At 54.0% G+C, this 25,737-nt stretch overlaps 3 protein-coding genes across 3 annotated transcripts in view; 2 read left to right on the top strand and 1 right to left on the bottom strand.

The window, feature by feature from the left end:
- The first annotated feature begins 12,909 nt into the window (after positions 1-12,909).
- Positions 12,910-17,674, top strand: GCHFR (GTP cyclohydrolase I feedback regulator). Its single transcript, XM_010388598.2, has 3 exons — positions 12,910-13,759; positions 15,640-15,734; positions 17,031-17,674. Exons 1-3 carry the CDS (start codon positions 13,724-13,726, stop codon positions 17,152-17,154), a joined length of 255 nt encoding a protein of 84 aa, XP_010386900.1. The 5' UTR covers positions 12,910-13,723; the 3' UTR covers positions 17,155-17,674.
- Positions 17,656-25,737, bottom strand: part of DNAJC17 (DnaJ heat shock protein family (Hsp40) member C17) — a 44,038-nt gene continuing 35,956 nt past the window's right edge. Inside the window, exons 7-11 of the mRNA XM_010388623.2 lie at positions 25,376-25,419; positions 24,857-24,934; positions 24,183-24,263; positions 23,554-23,664; positions 17,656-17,850 (exon numbers count right to left, since the gene is read on the bottom strand). Coding sequence (XP_010386925.2) covers positions 17,728-17,850; positions 23,554-23,664; positions 24,183-24,263; positions 24,857-24,934; positions 25,376-25,419 — 437 coding nt within the window. The 3' untranslated portion in view covers positions 17,656-17,727. The remainder of the gene's footprint in view (positions 17,851-23,553; positions 23,665-24,182; positions 24,264-24,856; positions 24,935-25,375; positions 25,420-25,737) is intronic.
- Positions 17,850-22,293, top strand: C5H15orf62 (chromosome 5 C15orf62 homolog). The gene has a single exon (XM_010388616.2). It carries the CDS (start codon positions 20,362-20,364, stop codon positions 20,887-20,889), a length of 528 nt encoding a protein of 175 aa, XP_010386918.1. The 5' UTR covers positions 17,850-20,361; the 3' UTR covers positions 20,890-22,293.

Here is a 25,737-nt window from a genome sequence, read left to right as displayed (position 1 = left end):
ATAACAATTGTATTGTGAATATTTCTTAAGAGTTAAAATTTTCTTTAGTGAAAGAAGAAATTTCTAGGCCAGTCCTCCCAATACCCTTGACTAGATCTCATATTTATTTACCCTTTAATTGTGAGTTACTGTATACATATAAGAATACAGGAGGCCGGCCGGCCGTGGTGGCACGTGACTGTAGTCCCACATACTCTGGAGGCTAAGATGGGAGGATCACTTGAGCCCAGGGTATGGATGAGCCATGAGCACTCTGGGCAACAGAAGTCAGGATTTCGAGGCCACCCTGGCCAACCTGGCGAAACCCCGTTGTTAGGCAGGAATCTAGACCCAACATGGGGGCGTTACCCCGTGTAGCAGGCCTTTTGTTAAAGACTCCCTTCACCCTTGTACACATCTGCAGACTTACATGCGTCACAGTTCCGGCTGGGCAGTCACACTCCTGCATGACCTGCATGCCACAAGTTCGTCAACAGCAGTTTCGGTGGACAGTTTCCAAAGACCCCTTCCTCATGACCCTTACTCAACTCTTGCCCTAGTAGTTTCAAGACCCCCCGCCCAGGCCCTGTTTGCACAACCAGCTTCCCTACCTCTCAGGCTATAAGAAGCCCTGCCCTCCTCCCTCAGCGCGACTTCCTCGGCCCACACCTTTGGACCGAGGAACCTCGCCCCGCAAGCCCTAATAAAAGCTATTCTCACTGCCATTTGCCTTGTGTCTTCGTTCCCGGTTCGGCTCGAGCCTCAGTTTGCCTTTACATTTGGTCCCGAAACCTGGGAGGAGACTCCTCCCCGGACCGCTGCCGGGTCGGGCAGGCTCTCCTCTCACCGAGCCAGGATCCCCTCCTCAAGCCTGGAGCCATCTCACCAAATTTAAGACTCAATTCGATCACTGCTGGGTAAGTTTCCCCCCGTCCTGAAGGCTCCCTCCGGGAGTCCCTGTCCGAAATGCACGGCCGCGTCAGGGCCTCTCCCGGGTCAGCTGTGACCTCGGCACCCAGGACTAGGAGATGTCCAACCTCCCCGGAAGCCACCGTACCCCGCACTCCGCGTGGCAGTGAGAGGATGCTTCCATTGCCTCCAGACCGCCCGCCTTAAGACCATGGGAACTACCCAGTCCAAACCAGACCGAAAATCCCCTCTGAGGTGCCTCTTGGCTAATTTCCAGACTTTAAGTCTCAGCCAAGACCTAAAACAAAAGCGGCTCATTTTCTTCTGCACAGTAGCATGACCGCAGTATAAATTGGATAATCAGTCTCAGTGGCCTGCAGAAGGCACTCTAGACTTTAACATTCTCACAGATCTGACCAACTGCTCCAAGAGACTAGGCAAATGGTCCGAGATACCCTATGTTCAGGCCTTTTGGGACTTGCGTTCTCACCCAGATTTCTGCGCCCAATGCTCGTTAGCTCAAGTTCTGCTCGCAAAGTCTCTTCCCTCGGGCAAGGAGAGGGATGATTCCTCCTCTTTTTCTGAGCCTCCTGACACCCTATCCCGGCCACCCCTCTGGTCTCCTGCCCAACCTCCTTACCCTGACCCACCGTTATCCCCATCCTCGTCAACGCCTCCCCACCCTTCCCCCCGTCCTGTGCCCTTACCAAACCCGACAGATTCTGTCTCACCTACCTCCACCTCCTCCCCTTCCTCGCCTGTCTCAGCCCATACTCGGTCCAGGACCGACCTCCTGTGTCCCTTATGAGAGGTGGCAGGCGCCGAAGGAGTAGTCCAGGTCCATGTGCCGTTTTCATTGGCAGACTTGTCTAAGGTTGAGGAGTGTGCAGGCTCCTTTTCGGCCAATCCTACTGGTTATATCAAAGAGTTTAGGTATCTATGCCAGGCATATGATCTCACCTGGTACGACCTTCATGTCGTTATGACCTCAACCCTGTCTCCTGAGGAGCAGGAACGCATCCTAGCGGCAGCCAGGCAGCATGCTAACCAGGTTCATTTAACTGACCCTGCCATGCCAGTCGGCACCGAAGCAGTGCCCTCGGCTGAGCCCTACTGGGACTACCAGGTAGGGCAGGCAGGCCGCTGCTGCCAAGACATGATGGTTCAGTGCCTTCTTGCCGGCATGCAGGCAGCCTCTAACAAATCAGTCAACTTTAACAAACTAAAGGAGGTAGTCCAAGGCGCAGATGAAAATCCGGCTGTTTTTCTTAACCGGCTGACTGAGGCACTTATTCAGTACACCCGCCTTGACCCTGCCTCCCCTGCAGGAGCAACTGTCTTGGCCTCATATTTCATTTCTCAGTCGGCCCCTGATATCCAAAAAAAAAATTTTTTAAAGGCGGAGGAAGGCCCTCAAACTCCCATCCAGGACTTAGTCAAACTGGCCTTCAAGGTCTAGAACTCCAGGGAGGAAGCAGCTGAGGCCCAACGACAGGCCAGGCTAAAACAGAAGGTACAACTCCAAATCCAGGCTTTGGTAGCAGCCCTGAGGCCGGCCGGCCGGCTCCAGGAGCTCCCAGAAAGGAGGTACTCCCCGAGCGCCACCTGGTGCCTGCTTCAAGTGAGGCAATGACAGCCACTGGGCCAGGCACTGCCCTAACCCAAAGGAGCCAATTCGCCCCTGTCCGAACTGTCGGCAGATGGGCCACTGGAGGTCAGACTGCCCCGACCTAAGGATGGTTGCTGCACCTCCACGTGATGACCCTCCTCCAGGTATTGGAGGCGCCTTCCAGCTCCTCGACACCGACGAAGATTGAAGAGGCCCAGACTCGGGGACCCCTCTCACTCTTGCCGAGCCCAGGGTTATGCTCCAGGTAGCAGGTAAGTCCATATCCTTCCTTATGGACACGGAGGCTACCTACTCTGTTTTGCCTTCCTTTAGTGGCCCCAGCCACCCCTCCACTGTCACGGTCATGGGAATTCATGGCACTCCCTCCACCTACCGCCAGACTCCTCCTCTGTCTTGCCGCTTGGATGGCTCCGTCTTCTCGCACTCATTTCTTATCATTCCTTCGTGCCCAGTCCCCTTGTTAGGACGAGATCTCCTCTCCAAGGTAGGGGACTCAGTTCACTTCCGACCCAACCCCTGCCCACACCTCGCATTCCTCTTCCCCCTCCTCTCACCTGACAAACCCCGCCAGGCTGACCCCCCACTCCCGTTTCCAGTCCCCATTAACCCTAAGGTGTGGGACACCTCCACCCTGATCATTGCCCAGCACCACACTCCGGTCCGCATCGGGCTAAAAGACCCTTCCAAGTTCCCCTCTAGACCCCAGTTCCCTATCTCCCTTGAACATCAACAGGGATTAAAACCTATCATTACACGCCTGCTCCGACAGCACATTCTAGTTCCCACCAACTCACCATGTAATACTCCTATCCTGCCTGTACGGAAAAGCTCTGGGGCCTATCGCCTCGTGCAGGACCTACGCCTCATCCATGAGGCAGTCATCCCTACCTTTCCAGTTGTTCCTAATTCATATACACTCCTCTCCCGAGTTCCCCCTGACACCACTCATTTCACTGTCCTTGACCTGAAAGATGGTAAAGAACCATCCCTCTACACCCAGACTGCCACTTTCTGTTTGCCTTCACATGGGAGGACCCAGACACTCATGTTTCTTCCCAGTTGACCTGGACTGTCTTGCCTCAGGGGTTCTGAGATAGCCCCCATTTTTTCGGACAGGCACTGGCACAGGACATCCTCCTCTGCCCCCTAACCCATAGCACCCTTCTACAATACGTAGATCTATTACTATGTAGTCCTTCCTGGGAGTGCTCCCTTGCAGACACTGCTACACTTCTAAATTTTCTAGGCGACCAAGGTTATTGGGTTACCCCGGCCACGGTTCAACTTTGCACCCCTTCTGTCACCTACCTAGGCATACTAGTCACACCCACTACAAAAAGCCTATGGCAGATAGAATAAGCCTCATTAAAACTCTCCAGCCTCCTCAGGATGCGGAAGAGATCTTGTCCTTCCTAGGACTGGTAGGGTATTTCAGGCATTGGATTCCCAACTTCGGGGTCCTAGCCAAGCCCCTCTACTAGGCTGCCAGGGAGACACCCACCGGACCGCTGTCCGACCCCTCCTTGGTTGCCAACTCTTTCAAGAAGCTTCAGGACTGTCTCCTTTCTGCCCCTGCTCTCTCTCTCCCCAACCCGCTTCGGCCCTTTCATCTATTCACCGAGGAGCGCCAGAAGGTAGCCACTGGCCTCCTAGCCCAGCCGGTTGGATCCACATACCAGGCTGTGGCCTATCTCTCCAAGCAGTTAGATCCCACAGTCCAGGGCTGGCAACCTTGTCTGCAAGCCCTGGCGGCTGCCACAGAACTTACCCAAGAGGCCCTCACTTAGGTGGTGGCAGTCGTCTGTGGCCGGTTAAGTCCTACCCTTTCTAAGCCCCTTACTAATCACTGGCTTCTTGCTACTCATAGCTCCCTGTGTCCTCCGCTTCATCCAGGACCACATGAAAGAAGTCTCCCAGGTTACTTTCAGTCAGATGCTGCTCCACCCCTATACCCAAGTTCCGACCTCCGAAAAACCCCACGACGACCCATACCAGCAGGAAGCAGCCGGATGAACACGTCGCCCCATTTTCTTATTAGAAACAGGTCGGAATGTTAGGCAGGAATCTAGACCCAACATGGCAGCGTTACCCGGCGTAGCAGGCCTTTTCTTAAAGACTCCCTTCACCCTTGTACACACCCTCAGACTTACATGCGTCAGAGTTCCGGCTGGGCAGTCACACTCCCCCATGACCTGCAGCTCACCTGCATTCCACAAGTTCGTCAACAGCAGTTTCAGTTGACAGTTTCCAAAGACCCCTTCCTCATGACCCTTACTCAACTCTTGCCCTAGTAGTTTCAAGACCCCCCAGGCCCTGTTTGCACAACCAGCTTCCCAACCTCTCAGGCTATAAGAAGCCTCCCTCCCCCCTCAGCTCGACTTCCTCGGCCCACACCTTTGGACCGAGGAACCTCGCCCGCAAGCCCTAATAAAAGCTATTCTCACTGCCATTTGCCTTGTGTCTTCGTTCCTGGTTCGGCTCCAGCCTCAGTTTACCTTTACACCCGTCTCTACTAAAAGTACAAAAATTGCCGGGCGCGGTGGCTCAAGCCTGTAATCCCAGCACTTTGGGAGGCTGAGGCGGGTGGATCACAAGGTCAGGAAATCGAGACCATCCTGGCTAACACGGTGAAACCCCGTCTCTACTAAAAACTACAAAAAACTAGCCGGGCGTGGTGGCGGGCGCCTGTAGTCCCAGCTACTCGGGAGGCTGAGGCAGGAGAATAGCGTGAACCCGGGAGGCGGAGCTTGCAGTGAGCTGAGATCTGGCCAGTGCACTCCAGCTTGGGTGACAGAGCGAGACTCCGTCTCAAAAAAAAAAAAAAAAAAAAAAAAAAAATTATCCAGGCATGGTGGTGCGTGCCTGTAGTCCCAGCTACTCGGGAGGCTGAGGCAGGAGAATCACTTGAACCCGGGAGGCGGAGGTTGCAGTGAGCCGAGATGTTGCCACTGTACTCCAGCTTGGGCGACAGAGTGAGGCCTCCTCTCAAAATAAAAACAACAACAAAAAAATATATATGCTTTATTTTGGAGGAAATAAAAATTCATTTTCTCTGGAAACCTTCCCAGACCGCCACCTTGGTGAAATTAAGCTTTTCACTCTGCTTTGCTCCTGTGGCTCCACCGCCTCCATTATACCTTTTTTTTTTTTTTAAACAGACTTTTGCTCTTTCGCCCAAGCTGGAGTACAGTGGCGTGACCTCGGCTCACTGCAACCTCCGCCCCCACTCCTGGGTTCAAGCGATTCTCCTGCCTCAGCCTCCTGAGTAGCTGGAATTACAGGCATGCGCATGCCTGGCTACTTTTTGTATTTTCAGTAGAGACCGGATTTCTACACGTTGGTCAGGCTGGTCTCGAACTCCTGACCTCAAGTAATCTGCTCGCCTCAGTCTCCCAAAGTGCTGGGATTACAGGCGTGAGCCACTGCACCAGGCCCATTATACTCTGTTCTGTGATAATTCGCTTTCTAGTCTGTCTATGCCACTGCACTACCCACTCTTCCAGGACGGGGTTCATTCCTGATTCATCCCAGGTCCCCTGTGCCTGGCACAGCTCTAATGCAAAAGCATCCATAAAAGCTGAATGGAGGAAGGAAGAAAAGGCATGACCGACAGCACACCCTGCCATTTTGACAGTGTGTTCTCAGCTGTGGCAGAAAGCTCAGTGGCAGAAGAACAATTTCTCCTCTGTGTACCAGGGGAGGAAGCTCTGCGAGATAAACAGATTGTGATGAGAGGCTAGGCCAAATGGGCAGACCAAGCAGGGGAATTCATTTCCCCCTGGATATTAAAGATGTTATCTGGCAGGCGCATGTCTGCCAGGGCAATCAGCAGTGTGGCGGGTGGTTCTGGACAGAGCTCTTTATCTTGTGCTGCATCTGCAGACCAGCTTCGCAAATGTAATAAAGGCCTGACTGCCTGAGATATGCATTGCCCACCTTCCCACCCCCTCCACAGCCCAGCCTGAGAAGAGAGCAGACCAGACCCCAAACTCTTGTCCTGCCCTCTGCCCAGAACATCTGCCTCATCTACCTGGTTCTTCCAAGAGAGGTGACAAGTCAAATGCCTTGAGATGGTGGCCTTGCCCTTGTGTATAAAGTTTAAGGTTCTTGATGCCTTAAAAAATAATTCTTTTTTTAGGCCGGGCATGGTGGCTCACACCTGTAATCCTAGCACTTTGGGACGCCGAGTTAGGTGGATCATGAGGTCAGGAGTTCAAGACCAGCCTGGCCAATATGGTGAAACCCCATCTCTACTAAAAAATACAAAAATTGACTGGATGTGGTGGCTCACATCTGCAATCCCAGCACTTTGGGAGGCCAAGGTGGGTGGATCACAAGGTCAGGAACTCGAGACCAGCCTGGCCAACATGGTGAAACCCCGTCTTCTAAAAATACAAAAAAAAAAAAAAAATTAGCCAGGTATGCCATGATCTCAGCTCACTGCAACCTCCGCCTTCCAGGCTCAAACTATCCTCCCACCTCAGCCTCCTGAGCAGCTGGGACTACAGGCACATGCCGCCATGCCCAGCTAATTTTTAAATTTTTTTGTAGAGACAGGGTCTCCCTGTATTTCCCAGACTGGTCTTAAACTCCTGGGCTCGGGCACTCCCCCTGCCTCGGCCTCCCAAAATGCTGGGATTATAGGCATGAGCCACCATGCCCAGCCCTTTTAGAAATATATATATATATATATATATATATATATATATATATATATATATATTTTTTTTTTTGAGACAGGGTCTTGCTCTGCCATCCAGGTTGGAGTGCAGTGGCACAGTCACCACTCACTGTAGCTTCGAACTCCTGAGCTCAAGCTATCCTCCTACCTCAGCCTCCTGAGGAGCTGAGACTACTGGTGTGTGCCGCCATGCACGGCTAATTTTTCAGTAGAGACAGAGTCTCACTATGTTGTCCAAACTGGTCTCAAACTCCTGAGCTCAGGTGATCCTTCTCCCTTGGCGTTCCAAAGCACTGGGATTACAGGCATGAGCCACCATGCCTAGCCAGAAACTTTTTCTTTTTTTGTAGAAATGGGGGCCTTGCTGTGTTCCCCAGACTGGTCTCAAAACCCTGGGCTCAAGCAGTCCTCCTGCCTTGGCTTCCCCAAGTGTTGGAACTTACAGGTGTGAACCACCCAACCTAGCTCAAAAACTTTTAGTCTAATTTTGATAGATATAAGGGCTGTTTCCAGTTTTTTACTGCTTACAGTGCTGCTGTACATGTATCCTGATGGCTGTGAGTTTTCCTGAGGTTTATTTAGGAGAGGTTTGGCTGCATCATAGGGTAAGTATCATTCACACCAAGTTGCAAGCCCAACAGTAGTGGGATTGTTGACATCTTCACCAACACTTGATATTTACAGATTTTAACATTTTTATTTTATTTATTTATTTTATTTTTTGCTAACCTGTAAAGCACTAACTCACTGTAGATTTAAAATGTAGCTTAGGCTGGGCATAGTGGCTCATGCCTGTAATCCCAGTACTTTGGGAGGTGGAGGCAGGAGGATTGTTTGAGGCCAAGAGTTGGAGACCAGCCTGGACAACACAGTTAGAATGTCTCTACAAAAAATTAAAAAAAAAAATAACTGAGGATGGTGGCATGTGGGAGGTGAGGTGGGAGGATGCCTCAAGTCCAGAAGCTCAAGGTTACAGTGAGCTTTGATCACATCACTGCACTCCAGCCTGGGTGACAGAGCAAGACCCTGTCTCTAAAAAAAAAAAAAAAAAAAAAAGTGGCCGGGCGCGGAGTCTCACACCTGTAATCCCAGCACTTTGGGAGGCCAAGGCAGGCGGATCACGAGGTCAGGAGATTGAAACTATCCTGGCTAACACGGTGAAACCCCGTCTTTACTAAAAAAAAAAAAATACAAAAAAGATTAGCCGGGAGTGGTGCAGGCGCCTATAGTCCCAGCTACTCGGGAGGCTGAGGCAGGAGAATGGCGTGAACCCGGGAGGCGGAGCTTACAGTGAGCCGAGATTGGACCACTGCACTCTAGCCTGGGCGAGAGTGAGACTCCTCAAAAAAAAAAAAAAAAAAAAAAAAAAGTAAAGAAAAAAACAAAACTAATTTAGTCTTCCGCACTCCTGGTGTTGCTTCTGTGCTTGTTTGGTTGGATCTGGTACTGTTACCGCAACATGACCGCAATTCTTTTTTTTTTTTTTTTTTTCAGATGGAGTCTCGCTCTGTTGCCCAGGCTAGAGTGCAGTGGTGTGATCTGGGCTCACTGCAACCTCCACCTCCAGGGTTCAAGCGATTCTTATGCCTTAGCCTCCCAAATGGCTGGCACTACGGGTACATGCCACCATGCCCAGCAAATTTTTCTAATTTTATTTTTTTCAGACAGAGTCTTGCTGTGTTGCCCAGGCTGGAGTGTAGCAGCTCGATCTTGGCTCATTGAAATCTCCGCCTCCCAGGTTCAAGCGATTCTCCTGCCTCAGCCTCCAGAGTAGCTGGGACTATAGGCGCCCGCCACCATGCCCAGCTAACTTTTTGTATTTTTAATAAAGACAGGGTTTCGCTGGGCAGAGACCAGCTGCCCAGGCTGGTCTGAACTCCTGACCTCAAGTGATCCACCCACTTCAGCCTCCCAAAGTGCTGGGATTACAGGCATGTGTCACCATGCCTAGCCAACTTTTTATATTTTTAGTAGAGTCAGGGCTTCATCACATTTGCCAAGGTGGTCTCTAACTCCCAGCCTCAGGTGATCTGCATGCCTTACACTCCCAAAGTGCTGAGATTACAGGCGGGGGCCACTGCGCTGGCCCTCAATTCTTTCAGGGAGCCCCAAAACCTGTGAAATGAACCATCCTCCCAGCTGTGCTTGCTTACAGAAACGAAGGCCAGGTGCCAATAATCAGGAACCAGCCACAAGATGAACAGAACTCAGCAGTGCTGCCTTGACCTGAATTACTGCTTCACTGCTATACTAAAATCTCCACCCAGTGCGGAGAAGTGTACCCAGGTAAGCACAAACAGTACCAGGTGCAAAAAGAATCTACACACTCCAGCTGCTCCTGGAAGAACCCATCCAGGAATCCCTACCCTAGTCTTCACCTATCTGCCCAAAAAGCCCTTAAGATCCCCCTTTACCCAATGTCCAGGGAGCAGGTGCTTTGAGCAGAAGCTCCCCTTTTCCATTCCTTGACCAGTGAACGTTTCTGCTCTGCTTTACTGAACCCGGTTCCATTCTATTGGCGAGAACTGCACTGGGTGGGTCAAGCAACCCTCCCTTGAGGGCGGTAACAGTACCTGCTTTGTGAAGCAGCAGCTGCAGAGATTCTGGTGCTTGCCATGGCCATGGAAGCTCAAGGAAGAAGACTGAGAACAACGATCATATTTATTTGAAGGTGGTGTGGCAGGATAGTTCTGTGGTGCAGTTTAAGAGGCGTATACCACCTGGTAAACTGATGCGAGCCTATTGTGAATAACAGGGTTTGTCAATGAGGCAGATCAGATTCAGATATGATGGGCAGCCAATCAATGAGACAGACATACCTGCACAGCTGGTAATGGAGGATGAATACACAATTGACGTGTTTCTGCAGGAGACAGGTATCTACTAAAAAAGGAACCTACTACTTTACTCCAAACCTCTGTTCTTACAGATCAAGATTATATCCTCAATTAGAAAACTGCAATTTGGTTTCACTACATCCTGACCAATACAGTATAGTTCTATTTCATTTTCACCTTCTCCTTTCCTTTGTTGTACATACGGTAACGGGTGTGTGTGTACCAGCATATTGCATTTGTGTTTTTGTTTGTTTTTTGTAAAATGGCCCATGGTGTGTTCTGATTACTGCTTCGGAACAAGTGGAGATGAGATTTCTGTGCGACAGAGCGAGACTCCTCAAAAAAAAAAAAAAAAAGAATAAAAAAAGGACATCAAGTGGAGATGAGACTGGGAAAATACTGGTTCTGTGAAAATACCCCCTTTCTCCATTCGTAGCATGCTCATTCAGCTCTTATCTTTTTTTTCATATATTTTAGATGGAGTCTTGCTCTGTTGCCCAGGCTGGAGTGCAGTGGTGTAATCTTGGCCCACTGCACCACTGCAGCCTCTGCAGGACTACAGGCATGTGCTACCACATTCGGCTTTTTTTTTTTTTTTTTTTTTTTTTTAGACAGAGTCTCACTCGGTCACCTAGGCTGAAGTGCAGTGGTGTGATCTCAGCTCACTGCAACCTCTGTCTCCTGGGTTCAAGTGATTCTCCTGCCTCAGCCTCCCAAGTAGCTGCGACTACAGGTGTGTGCCACCACGCCCAGCTAATTTTTGTATTTTTAGTAGAGACGGGGGTTTCACCATGTTGGCCAAGCTGGTCTCGAAATCCTGACTTCAAGTGACCCATCCACCTTGGCCTCCCAAAGTGCTGGGATTACAGACATGAGCCACTGCACCCCGCTCAGTTCTTATCTCTATATTCCAGTAAGTTATATTTTGCTCTGTTTTAACTAAAAAATGACAACATAAAAATCCTTCCATACTTCATTCAACTGAAGAATTTTAATGTTTTTCATTTATCATTGTAAAAACCAAGGACAATTGCATAACTTAAAAAAAAAATCCTTCTAATCAATGGATGATTTTTGTACATAGCTTTCACATGTAGGGTAATCTGTCTTTAAGTAGGGATAGATTACTTAAAAAAAAAACCAAATCATGGCTCACTGCAACCTTGACTTTCTGGGTTCAAGCAGTCCTCCCAGCTTGGCCTCCCAAAGTGCTGACATTACAGGCGTGAGCCACTGTGTCTACAAAGTTTTGTGGTTTAAATAAATTTGGTTAAAATGAAAAAAAGTAAAATTTAATTTGTATTTCCTGGATTTCTAATAATGATATACTGGGCATCATGTTATATGTTTATTGGTCATTTCTATTTCCTCTATTTCCTCTTTTGGGAAGGGCCTATTCAAGTCAGTTACCCCTGTTTTTTCCATTGTTCATCTTTTTCTCACTGAGTTGTAGGAGCTCCTGGGCATTAATCTTTTGTCAGTTTTGTTGTTGTTGTTGTTTGTTTTTTGAGACAGAGTCTCGCTCTGTCGCCCAGGCTGGTGTGCTGGAGTGCAGTGGCCGGATCTTAGCTCATTGCAAGCTCCGCCTCCTGGGTTCACGACATTCTCCTGCCTCAGCCTGCCGAGTAGCTGAGACCACAGGCGCCCCCCACCACGCCCGGCTAATTTTTTGTATTTTTAGTAGAGATGGGGTTTCACTGTGTTAGCCAGGATGTTCTGGATCTCCTAATCTCGTGATCCGCCCGCCTCGGCCTCCTAAAGTGCTGGGATTACGGGCGTGAGCCACCGCGCCCTCCCGGTCCTTTTGTCAGTTTTTTTTTTTTTTTTTAGACGGAGTCTCCCTCTATCGCCCAGGCTGGAGTGCAGTGGCCGGATCTCGGCTCACTGCAAGCTCCGCCTCCCGGGTTCACGCCATTCTCCTGCCTCAGCCTCCCGAGTAGCTGGGACTACAGGCACCGCCGCCTCGCCCGGCTAGTGTTTTGTATTTTTAGTGGAGACGGGGTTTCACAGTGTTAGCCAGGAAGGTCTCGATCTCCTGACCTCGTGATCCGCCCGTCTCGGCCTCCCAAAGTGCTGGGATTACAGGCCTGAGCCACCGCGCCCGGCCCCTTTTGTCAGTTTTAACACATCCTTTGTTAAGCATGAATGTGTTTTATCTCTCTGGCTAACTTATTAGGTCAGTGGGTAGGAGGGCAGGGGTAGGAACTGCAGAATAATAAATTAGACCAGTTAAGGAACCTTTAGGATTACAACTTCCTACTTCCCTTATAGCTCTCTCCACGTCTGTCAAAGTGTTGGAAGCGCAGCATCCCCTATAAATGCCCCTCTTAAAAAGTGAAGATTTTTACCCTCCCATGGGAGGGAAGGCTACAGACAGGCTGTTTTTGTTTTGCTTTATTTTCTAGAAAACCAATCACAGGCCAGGTGCGGTGGTTCACGCCTGTAATCCAAGCCCTTTGGGAGGCCGAGGCGGGTGGATCACCTGAGGTCTCTACTAAAAATACAAAATTAACCAGGCGTCGTGACGCATGCCTGTAGTTCTACCTACTTAGGAGGCTGAGGCAGGAGAATCGCTTGAACCGGGAGGTGGTAGCGGTGAGCCTAGATGGCGCCACTGCACTCCAGCCTGGGCAGTAAGAGCGAAACTCCATTTCAAAACAAACAAACAAAAAAACCCACCAATCACAACAAGGCAGATAAAGAATGATGAGTTGTCAGATTTTGATATCTGCGAATGAGGGGCGTGGACGCACGGTTGGGAACTCGCAGCCGCTTATTGGTGACTGGTGCGGGGGAAGTTGTTTCACTTGCCCCAGGTGTTGCCCAGTGACCTCCTGCACGTGCGCCGCGTCTGTCCAGCTGCGCGGGAAGCTCAGGGGAGGGAGGGCCAGGTTCCATCCATTCAGTCACTCCATACCTGGCATCCAGCCAAGCGCGCGGTTCCTTTACAGACTTTCCTGCAGGTCCACAGAAATGCAAGGATCCGCCGCTGTGCTGGAATCAGAGTCTGGGAGGGGGAATGAGCAGTGCACCCAGGATGGTATTTTAGTTGTCTTCAGGGCTAGCCCGAGCCTCGTGCCCTGGCCTCCTCAGCCCTTAAGGAATCTCTGGAGCGCCTGTCTTGAAGGGAAGTGGGGCCCCGCTGAGGCTGTCGAGGCGTCTCTGAGCGGGGTGGGCTGGGGCCTGGAGAGGCCTCGGTTTGCTCTGGGCTCTGCCTGGCAGGGACTTTGGAACCTGGCCTGCAGAGTTGCAAGAAGCGAGCGCGGGGGCAACACGCGCGCGGGGAAGCAGGAAGATCACAGCCTGCAAAGAAAACAGCACTGAGTGTCCTGGAGGACGCTGGAGCTTCAGGATAGTGTCCTTTCAGACCGTGGGATCGTCCCCTCCTCCCTGCACTCCACCTTCCCGCAACTGGACCACTCGGCGGAAGCTTCAGGTGGGCCCCGGAGTTCAAGTCCGCAGCTGGGAGGGCGGGGGCGGGCCCCGAACCGCGGACTGCAGGGCGCGTCACGGCAGCTGCTCCTGATTGGCGGCCATGGGCGGGGCGCCCCGGGATTGGCGCCGCCTGTGGCCAGAGCCAGAGTAACGGGACTCCCAGCTGTGCGTCGCAGTCCCGACTCGAGAAAGGCTGGAGTCGGCGCCCAGCCTAGAGCCACCAAGTGGGAGCCAGGCCGGGACGCGCGCACCATGCCTTACCTGCTCATCAGCACCCAGATCCGCATGGTGAGTACCGGTCGCCCGGCGACTTGGAGCCAGGACCAGGCCCTAGGGGGCTGCGACCGCGCCTTCATGCCTCCCTCCTGGGCTGCACCCACCGGGGGCTGGACCGGGAACCCGTCCAGACACGCCCCTTTGGCCGGGGAGAGGGAGTGGAGAAGCTGGTTCAGCCTGGCTCCCGGGATTCAGCGAGCTCTGGCCGGCCCGGAGCCTTTATTGCCGCGAAAAGGCCCGGGTACGTGCGTCCCGGCAACAGGGCCACCTCCAGGCGCTTCCGGCTCGTGTCCTACCTGTCGGCGGGAGGGACCCAGGGAGCCCTGGCCTCACGCGCAGCACCCAGTGCCCTGCACAGAGCCGCTCCGCAGGGGAAAAAAGGGGGAATAACCTGAGGGAAAGAAGTTTGGAAAAGATAAGGACGTGCCAAGGCGCTAAAACCCCTGTGCCAAGTCCTTGACCCATAAACAGCAACTAGCTGCACCCTTAGGCGCTTCCAGGAAGGGCTATCCCTGAAGCTTTAGGGAAGGAAGAAAAGAAAGAACCCCTGCTTGGGAAAAAAGGAAGGCGAGAAGGGGCCGTGCAGTTGGAGGTGGGACCACCATGAGTTCCAAGTCATGTTCCTTTCTCTGGGCGCAGTTTCCTTATCTGTAAAAAGGTTCTGATTGCTCCTCAGGAGTCCCCTTTTAGCTTCTGAAAGATACGACTCTGCCCCCAGATGGGCAGCAAGGTGCTCCTCTGCCCCTGCCCACTGCGGGTACACAACCCCCTTGGTGGGTTCACCACGCAACAGGAGAGCGCTTGCAGAGCGCTGGGCAGCGGTTTGTGAAGCAGCCATCTGCGCAGCTGTCAAAATGTGGATTCCTGGGTCCCTTCCCAGATCTCCTAAAACTCTGGGGCTTGGGAATCCATACTTGGAAATAGCCTCCCGATGTGATTCTTATTTTTTTAAAAGACATGTCTTTATTGATATGTAATGTGCATACCATAAATTCTTTGATTTAAAGTGTACAATTTAGTGTTTTTTTTAGTGTACTCAGAGTTGTGCAACCATCACCATAATCAGTTTTAGAACTTTTTTTTTTTTTTTTGAGATGGAGTCTGGCTCTGTTGCCCAGGCTGGAGTGCAGTGGTGCAATCTCGGCTCACTGCAAGCTCCCTCTCCCGGGTTCACGCCATTCTCCAGCCTCAGCCTCCCGAGAAGCTGGGACTACAGGCGCCCGCCACCACGCCTGGCTAATTTTTTTTTGTATTTTTAGTAGAGACGGGGTTTCACCGTGTTTGCCAAGATGTTCTCGATCTCCTGACCTCGTGATTTGCCTGCCTCGGCCTCCCAAAGTGCTGGGATTACAGGCGTGAGCCACCACGCCTGGCTAGAACATTTCTAATACCCCAAAAGGAAACCCTGTACCTACTGGCAGAAACTCTTGATTTCCCCTAAGTCCCTCAGCCCTAGATAACCACTAATTACCTTTCTGTGGTAATGTGATCTGTGTCTGGCTTCTTTCATTTACATAATGTTTATTTTGTTTTGTTTTTTTAAAATGGAGTCCCACTCTGTCGCCCAGCCTGGAGTGCAGTGGTGCAATCATGGCTCACTGCAGCCTTAACCTCCTCCCACCTCAACTGATCCTCCCATCTCAGCCTCCCGAGTAGCTAGGACTATAAGGCTGAGCTTTAAGGGACTAGGGAGGGCCCCTACATCGCTCCTCCTGATCATTGGTGGGCTCCACCCCTTTGCAGCTTGTGCTCGGCCCCTAAGGATTCTCGCTACTCTCTGTGGCCTTTACCTGAAGCTCACTCCGGACTAGCAGGCAGAGGAGGAAGGAGAGGCAAAACCTTCTACCTCCTCCTGGTAGCCAGCCAAGCAGCCACTGTGGCTTACCTTGCAGGAGGTGGGCCCTACTATGGTGGGCGATGAACAGTCGGATCCAGAGCTGATGCAGCATCTGGGGGCTTCAAAGAGAAGTGTCTTGGGAAACAACTTGTAAGTAGCAGCCTCCCTCAGTATCCTCTCCCTGCCAGCCCCTATACCCGCCTCTGCTCCCTTTACACAACCTCCAAGCCCAGGGACAGGGCCCAGCATCAGAGCCCCCTGCCTGCATCCTAGGGCTCTGTTCTCTGGAGGAGCTGGTCCCATCTGTAGCCTCTCCAACATTCCCCCTCTCCTCCATGAGGCTTGCTCTGAAAGCTTTCCACATCCTTACTGGAAGCGCAGAAAACTGTTCCCTGGGTCTAGGACTCCACTAGCGGACTGTTGCTTGCCCTGCCCTCTCCTCTCTAAGCTGGATGCCATCAAGCCCAGACAGGCACACAGAGAAAGGTTTTTGTAGTGAGGATCTGGCTGAGTCACAAAGCTAAGTCCTAGAAGCAGGGAGCCTGGGTCCTACCTCCAGGGTGGCTGCTGCCTGGGGACCTGCCCATTTCCCTCGGCATCCTTCCTAATGCCTCCATGTCTAAACTGTGACCACTGCTTCCATTCTTCCTCTCACCCCTGGAGGCAGAACCCAGGCTACACAGGCTCTCTGAAAAGAGTTGCTGGAGTGAGTCCCAGTTCAAAGAGGGGAAAGAGAAGGAGGGCTGATCCCAGCCCCTGGGTCAAGGCTGGGGGAAAGAAGCCAGCCCCTTCCCTTTGCCATGAGGCACCTGCCTCTCCATGCCCAGCTTGGGGCTTGACGCCTTTGTCTGCTTCATGGTCCTTCGGCATCAACCTGAAAGGACCACCAGCATTCTCCATGCTAGGGAGCGGCACACAGAGCCGGGCGTTACTGGATCTCAGCCTTGGTGCTTCAGCACTGCAGGACAGCCAGGGCAATGAGGGCCTGGAGGCTTATTTTGTTTTGCTTTTTTGAAATGGAGTCTCACTCTGTCGCCCAGGCTGGAGTGCGGTGGTGCAATCATGGCTCACTGCAGCCTCAACCTCCTCCCACTTGGAGGCCTGGGTGGGGAGCAAGCCCAGGGAGGGGAGGCAGCAGGGCTGCGGTCAGACTAACACGGTCTACCATCTGGGATGCTGGGGAACCTGCTTAACCCCTCTGTTTTTTCATGTATCAATGGCCACAACAGCGGCACCTTCACTAGCTTGTTGGGAATAAATGAGATAGCTCGTGAAGTACTTAGATGGGGAGGAGGCAGGGGGCATGCACTTACCCCAGCGCCCAGCAAGCAGCCAGTAAGTGTGAGTCACTACAAGAGTGGCCAGGCTGCCTGCCGCAGACACTAGCTTTGGACCAGGAGCTTGCTGTGTGCCCCTCCTCACCCCACCCATTCTGTCTCTTTGCAGTTATGAATACTACGTCAATGACCCTCCCCGCATAGTCCTGGACAAGCTGGAACGCAGGGGCTTCCGTGTGCTGAGCATGACGGGGGTGGGTCAGACGCTGGTGTGGTGCCTGCACAAGGAGTGACCTTCTCACGTTGATTTGCAGCCGGGGCGCCCCTGTGGAGGGGCTGCTGTGGGTGAACTCCAGGCTCCTGCCTCACTGACCACCTTGCCCCTCTCTTCCCAAATCGTCACCACTATGGGCCCAGCCCCAACAGGCAATGAATGGCCTTCTCTGAAACCTTGCCTCAAGCAGTGGGAGAGGGCAGTGCCCGGTGCTCCCAGCTGCCCTCCTGCTTCGGGCCTGGGCCAAGGGCCTTGGGCAGGCCATGTTCCTCGGGCAGCTGCCCCGGGCCGGAGCTGGGCACCCCAGGGGCCCTGGCGCGTGGCTCCTGCATAGCTAGCCCAAGCCAATAAAGGGCTGATGAGTGGCTGCGCCTGTGCTCTGCTTGTGCACGGACTCTGGGACTCTCACCATGCAGAGCGTTTCCCTAGGGGTCTGCCCTCTTCCTGGGAGGGGCGCCAGGCCTGGGTGGAGCCCTCTGCTGCAGAGCCCAGCACCCTATACCTATGCATGGAATAGAAGTAAAGTCTTAAAAAAAAAATTTATTGGTGAGGTTGAAGAAAAGGGCTGAGGGATGGGTGGCTGGAGCCAGGGCTACGTGGGCGGCCCCTCCTGGTCTTCCTGTTGCATCCGTGCGATCAGCTGTTGCCGCTCAGCCGCCTGGCGCATGCGCATCATGACGAGACTCTCATAGTCCCTCTCTGACAGTACTGAGCCCTGTTGGACACAGCAGGGATGGAGAAGGGTCAGGGACAGCAGGGCACAGCCCCACAGACTCCAGATTCCGAGGACGGTGCCGAGGCAGAGCTATGGTCTAAGAGTCTCAGAGGGAGGAAGGCAGAGAAAGGGAAGGAACCCGGAGCATCCTTCTGGAATCCTGGCTTACCTGTGTCCCCCAGAACAAGTCACCTTTGGCCTCCAGGCCGGCTTCTACCCAGCCAGCTCCCCCTCCCTTTCCCTAGGCCCCGTCAGCTCTGGTCCATCTGTTTCTCAGGAATCACCTGCGGGCCCTCTAGCTAGGCCTTTGTCCCCTTCATTTCCTCTGGGCCCTTTATCCTTCACCCCTTTCCCTCTACCCCATGGCTTCTGCCTCTTAGGTTCCCAAGGAAGGGAAGTTGTCTGAGGTGCAGGGATGCACCTGGCTCTGCTGGGCACTGACCCCGGCTCGGTCCATGCCCGGTGCCCTGTGGTCTGGCTCCTGCTGAGGATGCAGAAGGGAGCCCTACCCGAGACAGCCTGGAATGCCCCGCCCTCGAAGGGGAGAAGGCAAGCATGAGGCCGGCGTGCCTCTAAAACTGCACAGCAGGGCTCCTGGAGGGCAGGGCCCATGGCTCAAAGCTTTTATGAACTTGCCAGCACAGTGCAGGAGAGTAAGGAATGCTGTATTTACATAATCAAAAGAATAATAAACAGCCGTCTGAATGGGCCAAGGCTGTAGGGTGGAGAAGCAGCTCTACAGTGGGGCCTAGGCTGCCAACCCACACCCTGATAAGGTCTGCAGTGGGAATTAAACCTTTTCCTTCCTCAGTGCCGCTTAGGCTGTGTGATGATCATGTGGTCCCAACAGCTTCTCAGAGAAGTGTGAAGCCCACCTGAGATGGCACAGAAGTGAGCTAGGCCAAGGATTGAAAGATGCGGTGGCCTGCCCATAGCAGAGAGCTGTGGGGCCCTGATCCGCGGTACCCCGCATGGGGACACTCTCACGGAACAAGGCAGGAGGAAAATGTGGTGGTCAGTGACCCGGGGAATAGGAAGGGAGCGGCTGGGATTGAGATGCCAAGCCCGGGCCAGCAGGTTTGGAGTAAGGGGTGTAGAGAAACAGTAAGTGTTACTCAGCCTGGGTTCCCCTGCTCCTCCCGATAGCTGCGCCTCTTCCCTCTCCCCGGCTGCAGCAGTCCCAGCTAGGCTGGACTGTTCAGTGTGGCCCAGAGCACGGCTGACAATTCACAGCAGCCTCCCTGGCCCAGCTTCCCGCAAGAGAAGGAGGACCCTAGAGGAAGCTGGGTAGCCAGAGGGGAAGGGCTGGAGCACAGCCAGGTGCTGGCTGGCTCCGGCATGGCCCGGCCCTCAACTGCCACTCTCCTGGCAGGAGCCTACTAGGGTAAAACAAGGGAGGACAAGGAAATAGCAGCCAGGCTGATGGCAGGCCAAGAGAAGGCCATGTCTCCCGTCCCCAGGTTAATGCTGCTCTGCCAAGAAAACTTGGAGCCACCCTTGGCGGGCCCCCAGCCCAACCCTAGGCAGCAGAGCCCGCCCGTCATACACATGGGGCTGTTCCCCGTTAACACACCCTCTGCCTCCTTCCCTGATCCCGCAGGTTCTGCTCATGAGGGCCTGACAGCAGGGCTGAGTCACCCATACTAGCCACAGGTCTCTTCCTTCCCCAACAATCGTTCCACACGCCTGCCTTTCAATTAACTCCCACCCGCCCTGAACTCCTCCTACCCAGACACTGTGGGCCGGGAGCCAGGCGCACCTGCCGGGGCCCAGGGTGGTGGGGCTGTGATGAGAAAGGAAGCCGCGTGGTGACACATAAAGCAGGGCTGCCCCCACGAGTCCCCAGAGGAATTTTAAGCTCCCCATTGCCCTGGGGTGTTGGTCCCAGCTGCCCCATCCCTGCATGCGGATGCAGCAATTACCCAAGAGCATGAAACCTGGCTTCCCACCTGACTGAGTCAGCTGAGAACAAAAACACATCTCCACCGCCACAAACAGCCAAGCCACTCATCAGAGTCCGGGAGCCACTGGCAGAGAGGGCACGGCCCCACACTGCCCCAGAGACACACAGGAGCCAGGCAAACACCAGGGCAAGTGAGCTCGGGCCATCTACCGCCTGCCTGTGGAAGGAGCGCTCGCCAGCGTCACCTGGCCCGAGAAGGTCCATCTCTGCCTCCGCTGGGGCTGCCCTCATTCTGACTCCAGTAAGTGCTGCTTCTTCCACCTGGGGTTTTTTCCACTGCCCTATTCAGTAACCAGGCCACTCCTGTCCCTGTGGGAAACTCTTGCTGCCAGGAACTCCCAGCTGTGTGCTCTCCTGGACAAAAAAGTTCCTTCTTCCTGGGCCCTCCACTCACCATCCAAGATGTGGTCAAAGGTCTGTGCTGAGTGGAAACCCCAAGGCCTCTGCTCCTAGGGGAGCCTCCCCAGCTGCTGGCACTCACTGCCCCAGCAGGGACCACGTGCAACCTGGCTGCTCCTGAACACCTGTCTGCGGCTCCCCTGGGCCCCATGGAGACCTGGCGGAAAGGCTCCTTCCGCAACACCTCCTTCTTCAAGCGGCTGAGCCTGGGGCGGCCACGGCGGCTCCGGCGACAGGGCAGTGTGCTTAGCCAGGCCAGCACAGCGGGTGGGGACCACGAGGAGTACAGCAACCGAGAAGTCATCCGGGAGCTACGAGGGAGGCCAGATGGCCGGCGCCTGCCACTGTGGGGGGACGAGCAGCCCCGGGCCACCCTGCTGGCCCCACCCAAGCCCCCACGCCTCTACCGAGAGAGCTCAAGCTGCCCCAACATCCTGGAGCCCCCACCTGCCTACACAGCAGCCTACTCTGCCACCCTGCCATCGGCGCTCTCCCTGTCGAGCGCCCTCAACCAGCACTCAGAGAAGGGCCTTGTGGACACTCCCTGCTTCCAGAGGACACCTGCCCCAGACCTCAGTGATCCCTTCCTCTCCTTCAAAGTGGACCTGGGGATTTCACTTCTTGAGGAAGTTCTGCAGATGCTAAGGGAGCAGTTTCCCAGTGAGCCCAGCTTCTGAATGGGGTGAGGTGGGCAAAGCCGGGGTGACTGGAAGAGCCAGAGGCTGGGGATTAAGGAAAGGGCAGGGACAGGACTCCAGGCCCATCGTTGGAGGGTTCAGGCAGGCAGAGCTCCTCCATCCTGGGGGAGGATTCCAGGATAGGAATCCAGGGCTCTGCCTGCTCTCTGGGTCCTGAAGAGTCCTCCCAGGCACCCCAGAGTGGAGGGACAGAGGCAAGCTGAAAATGTTGAGGAGGGGGGGCCTTCCTGGCAGGACCCCTGAAGGAAGCTGGTTTGCTGGGAAAGGGAGGCTACGTGTGGCAACCACAGGAACCAGGTAGAGACTGGCAGAGCCAGAAGGTGGCATGGGGTCAGATCAGGGAGTGGGAGGACACAGATTGGGCAGAAGAGATGAGTGCCCTGTGCCAGCCTCTTTGGAAGCCAGTGTCAACAGAGAGAGGTCACAGGACAAGCCTGGGTAAAAGCAGTCCAACCCAGGCGGAAGAGGAAAGTGGGAAGGCCCAGGAAGAAAGGGGCGACAGGCCTGACCCTGTCTAATCTGGTGGTCACTCACTGCATGACACTGAATTGAAATTAAACAACAATTCAGTTCCTCACTTGCACCATTATTCCAGATTCCACATTCCAAACGGCTGGTGGCCACGCATGATTAATGGCTGCCACACTGGTTGGTGCAGAATGGACGCGAACATCGCTGCACAAAGTTCTACTGGACAGCGCTGGCTAGACCGTGGCCTGGAGCCACCAGCAAAGGGGAGACGCATACAGGGGCTGGCCACATAGGAAGAGATAGGTAGAGATAGAGTATAACTTAGGAAAAAGACTAAGGCACATCCTTAGCAGAAATGAGGATGTGGTTCAGTCTGCCAACATGGCTACCTGGAGCAATCCCTGGTGAAGGCGGGCAGCTCTAGAGAATGCCAGCCAAAGGCACGTGCACGGCTTACAAAGGGGTGCTTTGGGGAATTCCCAGAATTATCAGTGTGGGAGCCCTGGCAGATTTCCTTCCTTGAAGAGAGGAGAACTGGATCCAGGGATGGGCATTCAACGGCAAAGCAGCACAGCTGGTCTCCAGATCTGTCTCCCAGGATTAGAGAGTTCTGCCGCCTGAACCCCCCGACGATGTGCCTGCCAACCAGGCCAAGCCCGCTGGGTTGAAGCCACAGCACAGGCTGCACTATGGCCCCACCCCATGGCCTCACCAGAACACAGAAACCAGAGCCCAGTAGCACTAGCGGGGCCGTGTGTTGGTGGCCCCCAGGCCTCACTAAGAGTAGCAAAGGGGAGAGGAAGCTCTGACACTCACCATTTCTACAACCCAAATCGGCGGCCTCCCTCTTTCCTCTTGTGTATAGGTACCGAGCTGTGGCTACAGCAGAGAATGAATAAACTTCTAACACAATCTATGGAGTGTTATCTGGGGCTGTGAAATGCTGGGACTTGAATGACGTCTCTAAAGCAGGGCCCTGAGTCAGGCCCAGGCCAGTTTGTTTCCCTCCACCCAGAATCTGGGACATACTTGCAGAAAGCTGCTTTCCAGTCACCCCTGTCAAGTGGAGGGGCAGGCAGGGCAGCAGGCTGGCGTGGGTAAGGTAATGAGCAGCCTCCTGCCAGCCTGCCGAGGGGCTGTGGACACACCAGACAGGCCCTAGGCCACTGCAGAGAAGGGGAGAACCGGGTTGCTAGATCTTGCCCCCAAAGCAATCTGTTCAACCAAGGTGGGGACAGGTGTGGCCAGGAGCCCCAAAGCCCCAGCCTTTGTATCCAGGCCAAAAGACACCAGGGCCATGGTTGTGGGTCGGGGGTTACACACAAGCTGGAAGGTCTACGCTTCACCTCAGGCAGGGCACCCAGACTCTGGGCAGGCAGCACTCTGTGTCAGCAGGGTAGCCAGGGTTACATTTTTTTTTTTTGAGATGGAGTCTCACTCTGTTGCCCAGGCTGGAGTGCAGTGGTGCGATCTCGGCTCGCTACAAGCTCCGCCTCCCAGGTTAAAGCAATTCTCCTGCCTCAGCCTCCTGAGTAGCTGGGATTACAGATGTGCACCAACATGCCCGGCTGATTTTTGTGTTTTTGTAGAGATGGGGTTTCACTATGTTGGTCAGGCTGGTCTTGAACTCCTGACCTCAGGTGATCCGCCCCATTCGGCCTCCCAAAGTGCTGGGATTACAGGCGTGAGCCACTGCACCCAGCCTGCCAGGGTTACTTCTAAGAGGAGACATTGCCTCTTGACAGTCAGTCCCTGTCTGGGGCAGCCAGGGACATATCCGGAAAACTGAAGTGCTGGGAAGGCAGTGGCTGCCCTAGTCACCTGCCCCTTCTCTGCAGCACTGGGTCGTCTAAGCTCCAAATGCTTCACGCACCACAACCAAGCAACCTGAGGGTCAGGAAGATCCCTTTGGTGAGAAGGAAAGTCCCAACAGGAGACCAGATATGGAGAGAAAGCAAGGTCTAAGAATACAGTGTGGGTGGGGCCTCTCTGGCCCTCAGAGAGGAAAAGGGGTCAAGGTGAAATCATAGCCCCTTTTGCCTGGGTTGGTGGACCTGCCAAGCTCACTCTAGGGCCCAAGACCTGAATTTGGGAGGAAAGAGCCTGAGAGGAGCCCAGGTAGGAAGAGCTCCGAGACCTGAGTGCCCAGCCGGGCGAGGCCTGACTCCTCACCTTTGACAGTCCTGAGTGGCTGCGGCCCACGGCACCCTGTGGCTGTCCCTCCAACCAGGAAATCTTCAGAGGGTTATCCACCAGGCCAACTTCATTCTGGACAGCCAGCTCCTGCCAAACACAGCATCTAGTCCTGTCCCATCCATCGAGTCAGCTATAAAGAGGCTCTCTCTACCCCCAGTGAGAACATAACCAGCGCTCCAGCCCTCTAAGCAGAGATGCCAGCCTCAGCAGTCTTCAAGTGACGGGCGTTAACACTGTGGCCTTTCCTGCGGGAGAGGGGGTTGGGGGGAGCTTTCTGATGTGGGGAGGTGAGGAGCACAAAGGGTGAAAAGGCCGTGCCGGGGCTCACAGCCCCGAGGGGTGCAGGTGGAGGGTGTGAAGCCACCAGCAGGGAGCAGAGTCAAGTCTGTGCTCTCCTTTCTCCCCAGAGCACCCCCCATTCATCCCTTCACACATGGTGCCTCTATTTCCAGGAGTCAGGGGCCCCTGGGAGGAGCCTTGGCTCTAAGCTGGCCCGGAGATTCCCTAGGAGTGTGGACCACCTAACTCGGAGGGCCTACAGAATTGGGTCCCTGCCCTAGAATGACAGGGCCACGAGGGCCCCCCAAGCCTCATGCAGCACTCACCGCCGCCTTGACAGCTGCAAACTCCACCACAGCAGTGCCTGGCTTCTTACTGGAAAGCACCAGGTTGAGAACCTCGCCATACTGTGGGGACAAAGGGGTCCTAATGAGCATGGCTTGGCCTTCAGGATGGCCCAGGTCATGCCAGAGACAAGCCTGGGCTACCTTGAAGTCCATGGGGCTTTTTCAGTCGGGAGACAACTTCTTGCCCCACCTACTTATCTTAGTGAAGTGAGATCAGAGATAGGAAAGAAATTTTTTTCTAGGAGCACAGAGCAGCAAAGGAATGATGAGCAAAGCCCTGGTGACTTAGACTGACATATTTCATGCACAGCGTCCTTGCTGGTTGAACGTGGTGAAAATGACGGGGTTTTTGTGCCAGATGCCCACCTCATCCCTCCCAACCCACTTAGCCAAGCTCTTTGCTTCTAAGGGTAAGGGTTAGACTGAGGTAGCAAAGGACAGAGGGCTGGAAGGGAGCACATGGCCACACAAGTGAAAGGAGGGCTGTAGCCTGGGGAGAGGTCTTTAGGTCATCCCATGGTCTCTAAGACGGGAGAAAAAAAAAAGCAGGTAGATATGGGAAGGGAAGTTCAGGCATTGAGAGCAGAGGCCTAGGGTGTGGGCTGAGATGTGGACTGAGATGATAGGAAAGACTGGACGTCAACGGGGCAGACCTTTTGCAAAAGCCGTAGGAGGACGTCTTTGGAGTAGCCACTTTTTGACTCGTCCTCCTTCTTGCACTTCCATTTTAGCTGAAAAGACAGACTCATGAAACACCGATTCTTGGCTGAACAGTACCTCACCCCACGACAGCTTGACAATCTGAGCAGACATCCTCCCACCCTCCAAGTCTCCAAGGCTCCTGCAATCTAGGGAGTGCCACCAGCAACATTTTCCCCTTGGGAACTTGTAGGCAGGATGGCCTGCTCACCCCAGGGACGCTTCCCGCCCAGGAAGACCCTCTCCTGAGAGGGCTTCTAGGGAATGCTCTGCCCTGTGATCAGAGCTAAACGCAGCCTTCCGTGGCAAGCTCTGGTCTCCAGGCGGCTGGAACATGGAGGGAGGTGGTAATGGTGCTGGCTCCACGCAGATCCAGTGGCCCCACCAGAAACCCTCGAGCCACAGGAAGCATCTATTCCTGCTGAGAGGAGGTGGTGAGTGTGAGGTGGCCCACAGACCCTGCCCAGGCTCACCTTTAGTTTGGGGGTTCCTTGGCCTTCAGTATTTTCTGCCTTTCCTAGAAATATTGGGAAAAGAAGAAAAATAGAATATGTCAGAGAGTCTCCCAAAGGAGATGCAGCCCAGAGCCAGAAGGGTCTGGAAAGGGTCACTCCTGACCAAGGGCAATACCTGCGCAGTTCTGCTGAGGGCCTAGTGGGGAAAGTAGATGCCTATCCCCAGAAAAGCTGCCACCCCAGGGTGGTCTACCCAGCTGCCTCCTGAAGGCCACCTGTCAGCACTCTCTGAATGGAGAGCTAGGAACACCTTCTAGGGGCAGAAGGCAGAGACAGACCATGAAGTTCTACGGAAACAAAGTGTCCCAGCGCCCCTCCCT

The sequence above is a fragment of the Rhinopithecus roxellana genome, chromosome 5, assembly GCF_007565055.1.
Source record: "Rhinopithecus roxellana isolate Shanxi Qingling chromosome 5, ASM756505v1, whole genome shotgun sequence".
NCBI classification, from domain to species: Eukaryota; Metazoa; Chordata; class Mammalia; order Primates; family Cercopithecidae; genus Rhinopithecus; species Rhinopithecus roxellana.
Note: the sequence above shows the minus strand (reverse complement) of the source record. Positions and strands in the feature narration are given on the sequence as shown.